This window comes from Balaenoptera acutorostrata, chromosome X, assembly GCF_949987535.1.
Source record: "Balaenoptera acutorostrata chromosome X, mBalAcu1.1, whole genome shotgun sequence".
Classification (NCBI taxonomy): domain Eukaryota; kingdom Metazoa; phylum Chordata; class Mammalia; order Artiodactyla; family Balaenopteridae; genus Balaenoptera; species Balaenoptera acutorostrata.
This window is the reverse complement of record NC_080085.1, coordinates 132668401-132681458: the sequence shown is the minus strand read 5'-3', so window position 1 is coordinate 132681458 and position 13058 is coordinate 132668401. Positions and strand designations below refer to the sequence as shown.

At 48.2% G+C, this 13058-nt stretch overlaps 1 protein-coding gene across 1 annotated transcript in view; it reads left to right on the top strand.

Annotated features, from left to right (window-relative positions):
- The window catches only part of GAB3 (GRB2 associated binding protein 3), a 59754-nt gene that overhangs the window by 16291 nt on the left and 30405 nt on the right, over nucleotides 1–13058 (top strand). Inside the window, exon 2 of the mRNA XM_057539105.1 lies at nucleotides 11263–11566. Within this exon, the coding sequence (XP_057395088.1) occupies nucleotides 11263–11566 (304 nt within the window). The remainder of the gene's footprint in view (nucleotides 1–11262; nucleotides 11567–13058) is intronic.

Genomic DNA, 13058 nt, shown 5'->3' with positions numbered 1-13058 from the left:
TCTCCTGCATGCTGAGCACGATTTTAGGCACTGGTGCTTCAAAAACAACATAAACTTATAAGGCAAATGAGTTTATATCCTTGACTTCTAGGAATAATCCTTGTAAATCATTAGGGAAAAGATCGGCCTCGCAATGGAAAAATGGGCATAGAAAAAGGTCTACAAAGGGATGTGAAACATAAGAAATAATATATAACCTCCTGAGACACCAGACAAATACACATTTAAACAACAAGCAGTCCTATGGGACTGCTGGATCTTTCACAGAGGTTTCTGAGAAACAAAGTAACTTATTTCTGAATGCATGTTTATGTGATTCCCCTCTGTGAAACTCATTGAAAAGAGTCCAAAATAGAGCAGGAAAATCTAACCAAGTCATGGAAAGACCTGAGATAGGTTAGACGTCTCATCTACCCCTGGAAGGGTACAGCTTTGACGAAATAGGAGAAAGATTTGTGAAGGATGCCAGTGAAAAATCCTTAACTGAGGAACGAGAGGACAATGGTGTGGGCTACTCCTCCCCCCGGACGCTCAGCCCTCAGGAGCTGAGAGGGACCGCGAGGGGAACAGGGCGGAAGCCGGACGCAGCGGGCAGCGGCTTGAGGGGCTTGCTCTGGACCGGTGCTCATCACTTCACCCAGCAAACATTTCTGCATCCTGATTGGCACGTGCGTTCCCGGCATGCAGAAATGCACTGGGGTCAGCAGGGAGGAGGCCCAGGGAATTGGCCTTGAACTGTAAACAATAAAGGGGTCTTCCTTCTAACAGATGTCTGTCCTTTGAGCCCAGCAAGTCGTGAAACCAAGCTGAAAGCCAGGCTGTTCTTTTCCTCTCTAGGTACCTGGGGACGAGTCTGCCGCCGGCAGGTGCCCTCTGGGAGCTCAGCTTCTCCTGGGCCGAGACACGGGCTTCAGTCAGCACTGGCATCCTGTGGGCTCCCGGGCGGAACCGCTTCTCTTGAGTCACAGTTTTGTGCTGGCCAGAGGCTGGGAGGCGGTTTTGGCAACTTCCTGCAGCCAAAACAGTGTTTCGTGCTGATGAGCCGCCCCGTAACCATCACTCTGGGGCCGTTAGCTGCCTGCCAGCTGGGACCCGTCTCCTGCCCGCTGTCTCCTCTTTCCGTCCCTCCTGCCCTCCGGCAGCTGAGTCACGGGTAGCACGAGTGTTAACAGCACCGACGGCTCCACTTCTGAGGAATGAATGTGTGGCTGTCGTGTCATGTTTTTGGAAAGCCTTCCCAGAGGCCGGTGTTAGGTCAATGCCCACCCTATCTTTTCAGTCCTGTTATCATTTCCTTATTTAAATGTGAATATGTAATTCAGGCAGAATTTATTTTGATTACAGGTGGAATGAGCTAGACATTCATTAACTTGTTCGACAAGATTGACTGAGCTTGCTCTCGGCACCAGGCACCGGGGGGAGCATTTTAGAGCGATTTTCCTCAGCATTAAACCTCAGCTACCTTACATCTAATAACACAAGAGACCAGGTTTTCCGAATGCCTTCCAAATTCACGTATTTCAGGAGAAAGAAGGGGTGGGCCTCCTGCTGGAGTGTGAGCTCATTTGTATAAAATGGGGCCGGATTTTCTCCTTTCCAAGACCTTTTGTCCTAGACTTGGTAACCATGTCCACACTCTCGCCCCATCCCAGTTGGTTCACATCACGCCTTTCCTCCTGCGTAGAGAATGCTCTAAGGACCTGTGTGCAGGTTAAATGATTTCATTTAATCCATCCAAAGCACTTCAACCAGTTCCCGGGACGTGCGTGTTACCTATTATTATTACTATTGTGCATTCCAAGGGATCGGTGTCATCTCATCGTTCATGGACTCCTTCGGAGACAGTCCCAGGAGCCCTCACCCCCGTGTGCTCAGCTTGAGCAGCGGCGAAGGAACGTCCCAAGGGGACACCCTTGGGTGTGAGGGTCATATTATTTCATTTGTAAGTGTCCAGTTCAGAAATGATGAGAAACCACCCAGGACATTGAGTGGCACTTAGCTCTCAGTACACGAGGAAGGTCAAGTCCACGTCACGTAGAGTGGCACACTTATCTCTGCCGAACAGTCCTCCTCAGGGTTCCTCCTTCCACATCGCAGAGATCCAGGACTTGTCTGCCTCTCTTGACAAGGCCTGGAAGCGGAACCCGTGGGCCAGGCCGTCTCCAGGACAATCACAGGAAGCTATTCCACGCCTGCGACAAGTCCCGGCTCTGTGTGGTGGCAGGCAGAAGGTTACAGGCCATCAGGCTGAAGGGTCACCAGCAATCCCGGGGCTAGTGGCGCTGAGCCAGGACCAAGAGGACCATGTAACCTGCTCCTGGAAATTCCCGACCCCCCGCCCTCGGGTCCCCTGGCTTTTGTGGTCCCCCTTGGCGAGGAAGTAGAAGGCGGAGAGAAGGGGCCCCCTTGAGTAAAGCACAGCAGAAAATAGAACATTAACCAGGACTTTGTTTCTTCAATGATGTTCGCCTTTTGCAACACATAACCGCACCCCAAACTTCCTGAGTGTTTTCAAGGTGACACCACTGGGAAGAAAATGGGAGCTGGGCTTAAAGGAGCGGGTCTTGGGAAGTTACTATAAACCTCCAAGTTGTTACCAAACGCTTTCTTTCATCTCGTGTTCTGGGACCACATCCAAGATTCCCGGGGGCCTTACAAATGGCAGTTGGTGGTGGAGTTGTTAGGTTTTCTAAACACTCACTAACATTTACTAAGTATCCGTTAATAGCAACACAATGAGAAGAAAAACACAGTGGGGGAAGTGTGTTCCAGTCAGAAGAAGGGGGATGAAGAAAGATGTAAAAGGAAATGAAAAGTCAGTCAATCAGACAAGAGCCAGTCTTAATCCTCTTGCCTCTTTTCCCTCTGTGTCTTCTGGACTCCAGCGAAGAATGTTTGTGTGTGAAGGGACAGAAAGATTCCACCTTGAAGCTAGATCGGGGAAACAGCTTTGACAGTTCCGCGTGACAGGACAGTCTGCGGAAAGCTAACACTCCATCTCTCTGAGGACCAGCTTCTTTTTCTGGAAAATTAGCTGCCTTGAGCACTTGGTAACACATGACGCAATAATAGCACCTGCCCGGTCATAAAGCAGTCTCTATTCAGCTTCGACCCCTCCCCTCCCTCAGGCCCACTGTGGCTTCCACCATTTGGCCACCACCCCCTCTTTAGCTTCATCTTCTGTCACTCTAACCTTCCTGGCACCCACAAATTCGTCCACGTGGTATATTCTGTCATAGCACATGGCCCTCGAGACCATCATGAGCATCCTGCATGCGACCCATTCCATAAACATCTTTGTGCCAGAGTACTGAGTCCATTTCCACTGGATGTAACGATTGCTGCATTTAGATTGAAATCGAGCATCTTACTTGTACTTTTGATGTGCTCCCCACTTCCTGTAGGTTTCCTTTTCTTTTCTGTACTTTCTTGAGTTCTTTTGGATTGAGCATCTTTTTGTAAACTTATTTAGAAACCTAACTAGATCCCCAGGAGTTTGTAAACAAACAGGAGCTGCTGTAGGTTTCACCTGTTGTATGTGCATGTGTCTGTGTGTCTCAGTGCAGTTTCATTGCATGTGTAGATTCCTGTGACCACCACTGCAATCAATATACAGATCTGTTCCAACATGAGGATTCCTCCTGTTAAGCTTTTCCGCCAGCTCCACCCCCCCCAGTCCTGCCCTCACAGAGCACACAGGCTAGATGGGCACAGGCTAGAGTCCCAGGGCGAGCTGGAGACCAGCTGATGTTCATGGGCCAGGTCTTGGTTTCTGAAGTTCCTTTCTTCTGCATGTAATTTCTCATGCTCCTCAAACAAGTTCCACTTCCAACTTTGCACCACAGAATTTGCACACAACGCGAACACTTTTCACACTAGAGCTAGGCCTTGCCACCCATAGCTCCTTGGCAACATCTCTTCTCGGTGTTGTCCTCTAATCAAGGCATCTCCTGCAGCCTGACAGATAAGGCCCCTGCGAGAACAGCTCAGAAGCCCAACACATGCAAGCAATCAGAACAGACTCAGATTTTGGAGTCTGAGCCCCAAATCCTGGAGCCCTGGACACTCTGGGCCAGGGCAGCACTGAACACATCCACAGGTCCAAAGGGGAAGAGGCCTGCACGGTTCCTTGGGCAGCTTGAGTCGAAAACTGCCCTGGCTCAGATGACAGTAATATTGAAGGATCAAAACCCACAGCTCCAAGTGCAGCTCGATGGAGGTTTCGTTCCCTCAGCCCGAGTTGGAAAGCCGGGCGATGCCGGCAGCTTGCTGATGGGTCCTGTGCACATGCGGAGGAAATGATTTCATAGCTTTGGGATTTCACCGCTGCAGAGGGGGCAGGAGGCCAATTCCGCTGAAACAAAGGGACAGTAATCACTCTGGCCAGAAGAGCAGTTTAAATCAGGGGTGTCTCTTTACAGCCTCAGAGACTTGCAGGATGTTTCTCAGTTCACTTCAGTGTCTTTCGACGATGGATACAATCCAGACAGGGCACTTCACTTTTATTGAATTCTGGAGCCCAAGAAGTGAAACTTGCTTAACCCAGCCAGGTTTATTTTATTGTGCAAATAGAACTGAGTGTAGGAATAAAGTGCTCAAACTTTGAACCTTTGTCCATGGTAATCTTCAGCCTCAATAGCCTGTGTTATTAACTGAGAAAGGCTCATCTTAGAAACGTGTAGCTAGGGACTTCCCTGGTGGCGCAGTGGTTAAGAATCCACCTGCCAATGCAGGGGACACGGGTTCGAGACCTGGTCCGGGAAGATCCCACAGGTCACAGAGCAACTAAGCCCATGCGCCACAACTACTGAGCCTGCAAGCCACAACTACTGAGCCCACGTGCCTCAACTACTGAAGCCCGTGCTCCACAACAAGAGAAACCACTGCAATGAGAAGCCTGCGCTCTGCGACGGAAGAGTAGCCGCCGCTCGACACAACTAGAGAAAGCCCGTGTGCAGCAATGAAGACCCAACACAGCCAAAAATAAATTAAATAAATAAGTTAAGAAAAAGAAAAGAAACGTGTAGCTGACACCCCACTGTACTCAATGTGTGGATGGAGCATTTGCTGTGTTTGAGTTAAAAGGCTCGGACCAAGCCTCGCCTGACTGCCTAAGGTCCAGCTTCGAGAACTTGTCTGTCTGGTTCCCCATCACATCCCCAGTTCCTAGCACGTAAATATGTGATGAGTAAATCCTGGTGATGAGGTTTGTTATGAACCCACAAAGCTAGTCATGTTTCTCAAGAGTTGTGTTTTAAACCTAGGTCCAGGGCACTGTGAAATCGTGTGGAATTAGTTCACTCAACAAGTATGAGCATGGTCTCGAAGCCGGACCTTAGGCATGGGTCTGAAGTTTCTGGGAAAGATCTAGGTTGGAAACATAATTTTGTAAATCATCAGCAAATAGATGGTTGTTAAGAGAAATACTGGGTGAGGCCATGAGGGAGAGTGTTTGTAGTTCAATAAGGGAAAACCGTCCAGAACAGTGTGTGTGTGCACGTGCGTGCACACGCACGTGCACACGCACATGCACATGGACACACGTTTCTTTTTTTTTTAATTAATTTTATTTTGGGTGCGCTGGGTCTTAGTTGCGGCATGCAGGCTGTTTAGTTGTGACATGTGGGCTCTTACTTGCGGCATGCAACTTAGTTGCGGCATGTGGGATCTAGTTCCCTGACCAGGGATCGAACCTGCGCCCCCTCCATTGGGAGCGCGAAGTCTTAACCACTGGACCACCAGCGAAGCCCCTGCACACATGTTTGTGATGAGAGAAGGTCCATGAATTTCATCATGTTTTCTAAGGGGTTCACAACCCATAAAAGGATAGGAATTCAGTGTTGAAACGGTCCATCTTGAACTCCCTTTTCACCTCTTCCTTCCTTCTCATCCTTGGCCAGTTAGGTACCTTTAGAAAGGGCGCTGCTTCTATGAATCACAATCTGTAGAGATGCTTGTTAAAAATGCACATTCCTGGGCCCCAAGCCAGGCCTGGTGAGTAAGCCTTTCTGGACGTGAGATCCAGGAATGTGCATCTTTAGCAGGTCCTTGGGGAGTCTGTTCATTTCTCCCCAGGGAGCTGCTAAAAATGCACTTCCAGTTCACTAAGCACTTCTTCGATGCTTAAGATGTTGTTCCACACATCCAGTGAATTTTTCATTTCAGATATTGTACATTTACCTCCACAAGTTCCATTTTGTTCTTGTCTATATCTTCTATCTCTCTCCTCGTTATGTACACATTTTCCTTTAAATGTCATACATTATAAGAGCTGTTTTAAAAACATTGTGTGCTTATTCCATCATCTCTGTCATTTTTAGGTCTCTGTCTATTGTATGATTTTTCTCCTGATTATGAACCACATTTTCGTGCTTCTTTGCATTTCTAGTAATTTGGGGGGAATGCTTTACATCATAAACATTATATTGTTGAGTGTCTGGGTTTCATTGTCTTCCTTTAAAAAGTCTTGAGCTGTCTTTGTCAGGTAATTCAGTAACTTGAAAGCTTCTGAGGTGTGGCCTTTCTAGAGTCTCTACTGAATGTTTCAGGTTTCTCCACTTGAGCTGGTCTGAACATCTCCCAGCCCCGTGTGAGCTCGGGTAGTCATTCACTTTGTGGGTGTCCACGAGTTGTTTTTGGATTCACCTCATGGGGTTTCACCCAACACGTGTGGGTGTTAGTATTCAGCCTAAGTCCCGTGAGGGAATTCCCAGGTAGATTTCTGCAGCTCTTTCTTTACCCTCTCTTTTCAGCACCCTCCTCTTTGGTGCCTTTCCCTACAAATTCCAGCTACCTCAGCCATCCAGAATGCTCATCTGTCTTCTCAACTCTGCCAGTCATATTACATTAGGGCCCACCCTAATGACCTTATTTTAACTTGATACCTCTGTAAAGACCCTGTCTCCAAATAAGGTTACCTTCTGAGGCATTGAGGATTAGGACTTCAACACAGGAATTTTTTTGGGGGGGGGTGAGGGAACAGTTCAATCCGTAACAGGGAAACTCAGATTCAAGTCTCAGTCCCTGTTCCCTGGATGGGGAGCCTGCCATTGCACAGGAGCCGCCTGAGCCTTGCAAGTGCTTGTACCTTTATTTAACCTGGGGGCGGGGTGGTCCCTCTTTATCAAGAAACCAACCAGGAGGTGTTTGTAAACACAGAATCAGCAACGGGCCTGTGATCTCAACACCCCTTCCTGGAGGAGTTCAGTTGTACCTTCTTCGTATCTGAGAAATGAGTACAAACACTCTTCCACAAGATTACAGGATGTTGCAGGTTTTTGTTGCTGGAGATGATACTGGTGGGCTGGCTGAAAAGGCTGATGGGAAACAGATCTTTCTATGGTCAGAGCTAGAAGAGCCCTCAGGGCCCACCGGTGTGCAGTGGGAGAAGCGATTTGCCAGGGCAAGCTGACAGTGTTTTGCTGTGGAATCCCGCAATCCTGCCCTTGTGAAATGTGAACATCTCCCCAGTCAGAAGAGCCCGCAGCCCCTGGTCCCGCCGTGCTCAGTGCCTGGCACATAGTGAATGCAGCCATGAACATGCCCTATCCAGAGGAATTGTTTTAAAATCCTTTTCAGTGTAAAAGAAAACACAAATACAGCAAAGCACATAAGACAAATGTACAGCTTAATGAATTATGATTAGGTGGCGACCCCCCCCTTTTAACCACCAACCACTTGAAAAATACCTTTGCCACCCACTCTGCAGCCCCGTCATGTGCCCCACCTGGACCACAGCCTCCGCCCGCCCCATGAACGACTGCTATCCTGACATGTACAGAAATCTCTTCTTTGCGTTTTTAAATGTCTTTATCACTCAAAAGAGCATCCCCTAGACACTATAATACAATGGAATATTACTCAGCCATAAAAAGAGTGAAACAATGCCGTCTGCAGCAACAGGGATGGACCTAGAGATGATCATACTAAGTGAAGTCAGTCAGACAGAGAAAGACAAATATCACATGATATCACTTATATGTGGAATCTAAAAAAGTGATGCAAATGAACTTATTTACAAAACAGATACAGACTCACAGACATAGAAGAGAAACTTACAGTTACCAAAGGGGGTGGGGAAGGGATAAATTAGGAGTTTGGGATTAGCAGATATACACTATTATATATAAAATAACCAACAAGGACCTACCATATAGCACAGGGAACTATATTCAGTATGTATCTCATAATAACCTATAATGGAAAAGAATCTGAAAAAGAATATATGTATAACTGAATCGCTGTGCTGTACACCTGAAACTAACACAACACTGGAAATCAACTGTACTTCAATAAAAAATAATCCCACAGAAAATTTCTGATACATCTTTTAAGACTCATTTGCTCCATGGATCACCTCTGTCCTTTCTTTTTCTTGTCATTTATCTGTTGAAGAACCTGGGCCTTTGATCACAGAATTTCCCACTGTCTGGCTTTGCGGGTGGAACTTTCACGTCTGCTCGTTCCTCTTCATAAGTTAGCAACTGTTGAGGCTGAACACCTCTACCTATGATTTCACTGTGGAGAGCAGAATGGTGAGATTCTAAGTCTATCGTTGGTTTTCCTTTGTTAAGCAGAATACATTTATGAAAAGATAATGAAGCGGTTCCATCACAGCCTCTGAGGATGACAAATTCTTTTTTCTCTTTTAATATCATGATGAACTCCCAGATTTAAACATATCTGATGGATTTCAAGCCACCGTAATTATTATATTTATTAAAGCTCGAATTGTTCCATCTTCGACCAGTGGGAGTATCTTCAGGTTGGCTCCTGAGTCCTTTTGATAACTTCCTTGTGGAACAGTGTTACTATGAAGAGCTTCACTTTGGTGCTGGCTGCTTGCTCTCAAGGGTCTTTGTCACATGTCTCTCACTTCCAGAAGCCCAGAAGCCTGGTTTCACCTACTTAGCAAAGAGCTCCAAGGACACGTTATTTCTGCTTTTCTATAATCACAACTCTTAGGCAGAGATTTAAAAACCTGAGGGAGGGCGTGCTGGCGAGTTTCGCATGCAGACTGTGCTGGATGCTGCTGCTTCCTGGGCCCTTCTTCAGTCTCAGCTTGGCTCCCACGTCGCCCCGGAGGGTGCCTCTTGTGCGTGCCCGTAGCATTTTGGCTCTCCCTTATTATAGCACTGATCTCACTGACTGCAGCTGTCTGTTTATCCATATGCCCACTTCCCCTGCTGCCCACGAGACTGAGTGGCAGGGCCCGTGGCTTGTTGAGCAGTGGCCAGCATGTTAGGGTGTCAACAGATAATTGCTGAATGAATGTCTGTGTCATTCTTTTCCTACCAGAGCGCGCTCGTTACCCGGGGTTGAAATCTACCCATTTCATATTTCCACCCCTCTCGGCATCCCAGCTACATGGTGAGCTCTTTCAGGGACCAGTTCTAACCCCCTTCCCCATCTCCACCATCTGGCAGGATGCATTGTGGACCCCTCCCCCACTGCCCACCAACACTGTTATTAAAGGATAAGAAATGTGTTTCTATAAAACTAAGAGCAGTTAACTTGAAACTTGTTTCAGCATCCAGTTTGACTTCCTCTTTTAGAATCATTTTTGGGAAGTACAACAAAGTTCCTCTTCACATTTCCCTACCGAAGTGGCCTTTGGAAAGTTTGGGGTACCCCGGGCACCCCAGGGCGTTCTCTCATCCTGACGGTGATGCTGGAGCTCCCTCCACCCTATCCAGTACCATGTTTTTGTGACAGGAATTTATTGAATGATTAATGCTTCTCTCCCTCTTCCATCACTCAGGAACCTACAAACATGCTGTTATTTCTCTTGTCTTGAAAACAAAGACTTAATTACACTGCTTTGTCCCTCTTCCAAGTGGCCAGATCTCTCCTTAGAGCTTTACACCATCATTAAGGGCACGGTTTCCTCCTCCCTGTCCCAACCCCATGTGGGGTGACCGCCACCCTTCTGATGCTGCCTCTTGCCACGGCCTCAAAGCAGCTTTCAATTCTGAGCCCTGATTGCAGGTCGCGTGTGAGAGCCGCCTCTCCCTCTTCATGGCCGCATCAGATTCTCTGCTGCCTCAGATCTCCCAGCCCCTGGGCAGGGAGGGAGCTGAGAACACTGCACACGGTGCCCATTCCCTTTTCTCCCGGCCTCTGGGTGAAAGCCGGTGGGCATATAAACATGTCAGGCACACCTGAAGCTGCAGTGGCACCGCAGAGCATCATTCTCTTTTCTTTTTTGGTCATGGTAAGCTTTGCCAGATCATCTGACCTCAAGGCTTGGCTCTTTCCCAGATTCCTATTGTCATGGTGCTTCTCAGCGGGGAATAGAGCATCGCTTTAGGCCAGACAATGCCTGCCCCATGCCCCGGCCCCCAGCCTTTATGACGGGCTGACCTAGGGGGTGGATGCAGAAGTGTCTTCCATCTTTAAAAAAATCCCTGGACCCCAGAGCTCTCCCCCTTTACAATCAGACATCTCTAAAGAATTGCCCACAGCCCCCTCTCTCTATTTTTTTTACTTCATATTTAGTGATCCTTCCACCCTCACTTGAGTTCAAATCTATTCCTACAGCTTCTTAGCTGTGTGACCTTGGGCTCATGAATTTCTCTGAACCTCAATGTTTTCATACATAAAATGGACATAAAAATAGTTACCTGTCCCATAGGATAGTTTTGGAGATGAAATAGGTTATGGTAAAGCCCTTAGAAAACAGTCTCTCACATAGGAAACAGAACCAGCACGTTACTTAATTCTCTGAGAATTCTACTTGTATTTTAATCTTCATTGGGGATTTTAAAGAAAGACAATCACATCAACTTCGGCTAATGATAATCCTCTTTCCTCTCCAGTGTACACTATTTTTCTTTACTTGTTGAGCAGTTCTCTACAAGTTAAATGACCATGTTAGATGGCACTGATTTGACTGTATGATACTGGCTTTTGGCTTGAGGTAGACAGTGATAAGAAAGCTTCCTTCTTGTTCTTCATTATTAAGTTGTTTTTTTTTTAAAAAGCATGGGCACACATAAATTTGTACTGCATGCCTTTGCTGCATCACTCACTTGTGATGACTGCATAGTTCTCATCGACCTGGGGGTGTGGGTCCCATCACTACACTCCCCAGCGATGACCGATCATTAAAATCACTGACGAAAAGCCGACTTGAAGAGGCTGCGCGCGTCCTTTTCATCCAACGCCACCGCCGGCTGGGCCTCGCGCCTCGCTGTTACAGCGGGCGGTGTCCTCGTCCGTCTGGCAGAGTCTGAGAAGCCGTGTCCGCTTGCCTCCCCGCAGGCCTGGCGCAGGCGCTGGTTCGTGCTGCGGCGGGGCCGCCTGAGCGGCGACCGCGACGTCCTGGAGTACTACCGCAGCCAGCGCGCCCGCAAGCCCATCCGCGCCATCGACCTCAGCGAGTGCGCCGTCTGGAAGCACGCGGGCCCGGGCTTCCTTCGTAAGGAATTCCAGAACCATTTCGTGTTCGTTGTCAAGACTGCATCTCGCACGTTCTATCTGGTGGCCAAGACGGAGGAGGAAATGCAGGTGTGGGTGCACAGCATCAGTCAGGTGTGCAACCTCGGCCACCTGGATGACATAGCAGGTAAGAGCGGACGGGGGGCTCCTGAGGCTAAGGGGGGCGGGGGCCGCTGCGCTTGCGCCGAGGAGCTCCGGAAAGGACCCGGCGGCCGAGCCGCGAGCCACGCGCGCTGCCCGCGGAGCGTGACGGGCCACTTCGGTGGCTTCAGAGCCGCAGCTTGGCTTTGCTCTCGTGAGCTACAGGGAGCGCATGCAGTGAAAGCAAAACGTGGGTGGGGACGTCTTGTACGGCTCTGATTTTCCCCATGCTGCTGCTGCCGGTTTTTCTAGAAATATCAAATATCGCTGTCTTTTAAAAATTCTAGGAACTCCAGCTTTTCTGTTGCCTACTGGGTTGTTCAGTACTAGAAGGTAGAAATACAGAACTAAGCTACTTGTCGTAGGCAGGTAACGTTTCCTCTTATCTCCAAGTGGCTCAAAGTGTCTGCAACGGAAATGAGCTCTAAGTTTGCTGTGAGCCATTTCTGGGCAGTGGAAGCAAATGACCCATGAGGCGCTTTTTCTCTCACTCTTGCTCTCTCTCTTTTACACACACACACACACACACACACACACTGCCCTTTCTATATAATATACTGGGTATAAAGCACTTGGGATTACAGTGAACTCCCCTTCATGGATTTTGTTCTTGAGGCCCTGGCACCATGCCCTGATCTTCAAACTATGAGACTTCGAATCTGCTTTCTTTTAGTCTCTTAGTCTAGCCGGCAGAACCTTACCCCTAAATCCCATGGCCTGCAGTTGCTTCAGCATTTGCCTCGTTACTGTATGCTTATCATCTGCCACTGAAATACCCACATTCTAACGCTAGGTGGCGCGGAAGAGTCAGAGTTGCATCTCTCTTTAGACAGACGTGAGGGTGTGTGTGCTTCCTGCCAGCGAAGTCCTTTTCTTTTCATGACCCAGGGAAGCTTACTAAGTGAACCTACTCAGTCACACCGCTGCTCACGCTTCACCCCAGTCCATACATTCAGCCCACACTAGATACATATCTTCGCGTCATGTTATGTGTCTCCTCTGTTTGTTTCCTCATCTGGGAGTTATGCTAAAATATAGATACATAACATGTGTCCCAATATCCTAAGGGGAACAGAAACAAGTAAGGCCCCAGGCAGAAAACAGAAAGCTCTGGCCTGAAGTTGGAGGAAGCCAGAACCCTCCATGACCTCTTTTGTTCCCTGTAGCCCCCCTCAGTTTTGACGAGGATGTAGGGGCTAAGTCCTCTTCATCTGAGAACCAAGCCTGTATTAGCTCGTCTCATCCGCAGACCGATTCTGTGGCATATGTACTATGAGCATAGGCACTTTACAGATAAGGAAGCTTGGAGCAAGCAGGTGACTTGCCCAAGGTCAGGACAGCTAGGTACTAGAGCCTGGACTTGAACCCAGGCAGTTCTGGGCCACTCTGACTCAGGAATCCTGAATTCCTGCCAACTTGGTTCAAAAGGGAAATAGAAGCAGGCCTTTCATTGGGAGTTTATGAATGTGGACTTTACC